This window comes from Trichechus manatus, unplaced genomic scaffold (genome assembly GCF_000243295.1).
Source record: "Trichechus manatus latirostris isolate Lorelei unplaced genomic scaffold, TriManLat1.0 scaffold00147, whole genome shotgun sequence".
NCBI classification, from domain to species: domain Eukaryota; kingdom Metazoa; phylum Chordata; class Mammalia; order Sirenia; family Trichechidae; genus Trichechus; species Trichechus manatus.
The window spans coordinates 6,459,641-6,463,196 of record NW_004444083.1 but is presented as its reverse complement, the minus strand read 5'-3'; the positions used below and the strand labels follow the sequence as shown (position 1 = coordinate 6,463,196).

At 36.1% G+C, this 3,556-nt stretch overlaps 1 protein-coding gene across 1 annotated transcript in view; it reads left to right on the top strand.

The window, feature by feature from the left end:
* Positions 1–2,689, top strand: part of LOC105756748 (thymus-specific serine protease-like) — an 11,447-nt gene extending 8,758 nt beyond the window's left edge. Inside the window, exon 3 of the mRNA XM_023740117.1 lies at positions 2,398–2,689. Within this exon, the coding sequence (XP_023595885.1) occupies positions 2,398–2,504 (107 nt within the window). The 3' untranslated portion in view covers positions 2,505–2,689. The remainder of the gene's footprint in view (positions 1–2,397) is intronic.
* Positions 2,690–3,556: the final 867 nt, after the last annotated feature.

Here is a 3,556-nt window from a genome sequence, read left to right as displayed (position 1 = left end):
ATACCAGGTATGCAAGGATGGTTCAACATTAGAAAATCAATCAACGTAATCCACCACATAAATAAAAGGAAAGAAAAGAATCACATGATCATCTCAGTTGACACAGAAAAGGCATTCGACAAAGTCCAACACCCATTCCTGATAAACACTCTCAATAAAATAGGTATAGAAGGGAAACGTTTCAACATAATAAAAGACATCTATGCAAAACCAATGGCCAACATCATTCTTAATACAGAGAGGCTGAAAACATTCCCCTTGAGAACAGGAACAAGACAAGAATGCCCTTTATCACCATTCCTATTTATCACTGTGCTGGATGTTCTAGCTAGAGCAATAAGGCAAGAAAAAGAAATAAAGGGCATCCAATTAGTAATGAAGAAGTTAAACTGTCCCTGTTTGCATATGATATGATACTATACCTAGAAAACCCTAAAGACTCCACGAGAAGTCTACTGGAACTAATGGAAAGATTCATTAGAGTAGCAGGATATAAGATTAACATACAAAAATCTGTTGGATTCCTATACACCAATAAGGAGAACGATGAGAATGAAATCAGAAAAACAATACCATTTATAATAGCCCCTAAAAAAATAAAATACTTAGGAATAAATCTAACCAGGGATGTAAAAGTCCTATACAAAGAAAACTACAAAACACTACTGCAAGAAACCCAAAGGGATCTACATAAACGGAAAAACGTACCATGCTCATGGATAGGTAGACTCAACATTGTGAAAATGACAGTTCCTGCTTTTTGTAAATACAATCGTATATTCTTATCCCTTTGTAAACAAGTGGTAGCATATTATGTACACTGTCCTACACCTTCCTTGTTTCTCTTGCTAATATTCACTGGAGGTCTTTCCATCTAATTACATAGAAATATTTCTCATTGTTTTTTAATAAGTGAATAATACTCCACTGTCTGTATGAGTCATAGTTATTACATAATTTTAGCTTCTTAAAAGAAAACAAAGAGCCCTGGTAGTGCAATGGTTAAATGCTCAGATGATAACAGAATGTTTGGCATTGAAATGTGCCAGTCACTTTGCAGGAGAAAGATGCTGTCTGTTTCCATGAAGATTACAGCCTTGGAAACCCTATGGGGCAGTTCTACTCTTTCCTAAAGAGTTACAGTTAGTCAGAATCGACTTGGCACCAAGGGATTTTTTGGTAACACCAAATATATCTTGCCCCAAAAATAAATAATACTGTATGGATGGATGCTTTGTATACCTAGGTTGTGCAAATGGTTAAGCACTTGGCTACTAATAGAAAGTTTGGTGGTGCCTCAGAAGAAAGATCTGGCAATCTGTTTTCAAAAGATCCTGCCATTGAAAACCAAATGGAGCACAGTTCTACTCTGAAACAAATGGGTTCATCATGAGTTAGAATCAACTTTAAGGCAAACATTTTGTTCCATTTTCTCATGTTTTTGGTTTGGCTAGATGCTTATTTATAAATCCCTGAGCTCATATTTGACAGTATATGTTACATAAACCAGCCTGTGACAGACACGCTGGTCAGCTGGGTTCAATTCTTAGTTCCACTAGTGATTGTCTTGACAAGTCACTTAACCTCTCTGAGGCATAGGTTCCACATCTGTAAAATTAAAGGGTTGACCAATATTTAAGATTCCATCAAATTTCATCTGATTTATCTTATGCTCATATGTTATATATTTATTAACCCATTCTCCCTAACGGAAAAAAAAAAAAAACCTGTTTTCTAGCATCTCCTGATTTCCATGGTGTAAATACTTCCATCATGGCCAATTTCAAGCTCACGGTTTAACAGCTATCTTGTAGAATTTTTGAAAATTGAACAATCGGCTCTTGGATCTGCTACTGTGCAATTCCACTAGACTGCTGGGAAAATTCTCTAAAATAAGACTCACTGAGCTTCAGACATGGTAACTTCCTCAGATGGAACTTAATTTCTATCACACCTGGATTGAACAAAAAGGAAACTAAAAACTTTATTCTCTAAATCTACTACCTTCATCATTCCCTGAAGCATTCATGAATTTGTAGCTTGGAAAAATTGGATAGACACCAACAGTAACTCATTTTAATTGATATCATATATTTATCCAAACTTAATTGACAAAGAAGCCTTATTTATTTGACTCAAAGCCTATTATACTAGTAAACTAATTCTCTTTCTTAATTACAACTGCACATTTTAATCAACTTTTACCTGGCTTTTGAAAATTACTGATACCCAGCCCCACCCCAGACTAACTAAATCAGAACCTCTGAAGTTTGGGGCTCAGGTATTGGTTGGTTTGAACAGGGTTCGAAGCGTCTCTAATGTACAGCTGGGGGTTAAGAACATCTGCCCTTTGAATACATGGTATGGAAGTATACTGACATTTATCTTTCTCTTTAGGTGAAGGACATTGTTCAGATTTGTCCGAACGTAGGGATACTGATTCAGCTGAACTAATTCAAGCACGAGAAAAAATCTTCCACATCCTGCAAAAATGGCTGAAGTAATAGATGTCTCTGAAAAATAAATGCAACAGAACCCAAAATCTGCCCCCCCCCCATTTTATTGCTCAAATGTAAATGTACTACAAAGGTGAAATTAACGCAGTCCCAAGAGTCTAATTATGTAGGATTTAAGTTTGTTTCGTTTTCATGGAAGGTCATATTATTCCTCCTTTCCTGCTGGCCTTGAGAAGCAGAAGACAATCCAGCACATAAGAAGTTGATTTCCCTGGAGAACCAGGTACAAACAGTTAGTTGGTTGCCAGGATATTAGTGCTACATCCTGGGTTTTCCAAAACAATCTCTATTTCAGGAACTCTTATTCTTTTTCAATAAAGGTCATTTATAGCATGAAAATATAAATGTGTTTTGATTAATTTTAGGTACGCATTAATACACAAAGAGGAAAAAATACTGTGCCAAATAATGAACCCTTGTCTTTGTCAAGAAAATTTAAGGATAGGGACAACTTGAGTGAATTAGTAAATAAAAAATCTTGAGGCAGATGACTATCTCTCTGGACAAACAGGCTCCACCAAATGACCTTTCTTGTAGTCCTGCAGCACTTAAAATTTGGTCTTCCATGATGAATATAAATTCAAGTTAATATCAACATGGACAGTAGTACAGCCTCATATGTGATTTAATTATAAATTGTGTCCAAATTATTTTATTTTAAATTCATCTGAAGAGAATCCAATGTAACACTACATGTCTAAAACTTAATTCACAGGTATTATTATTTAGTCAAAATGGTAGCTTTTTTCCCTTGTCTATTGTCACATCTTTCTTCCCTGGAGTGGCTAGTGGGTTTGAATTGATGACCTTCTGTTTAACAGCCTATACTTAACCACCATACACCTGGGCTCCTTCCTTAAAAACATAGAAATGGCCTTTTTTTGTAAGTTTATATGTGTTGTTGTTAGGTGCGCTGCAGTCGGTTCCAGCACACAGCGACCCTATGTACAACAGAAAAAAACACTGCCCAAGCCTGAGCCGTCCTCACAGTTGGTCTTATGCTTGAACCCATTGTTGCCGTTACTGTGTCAATCCATCTT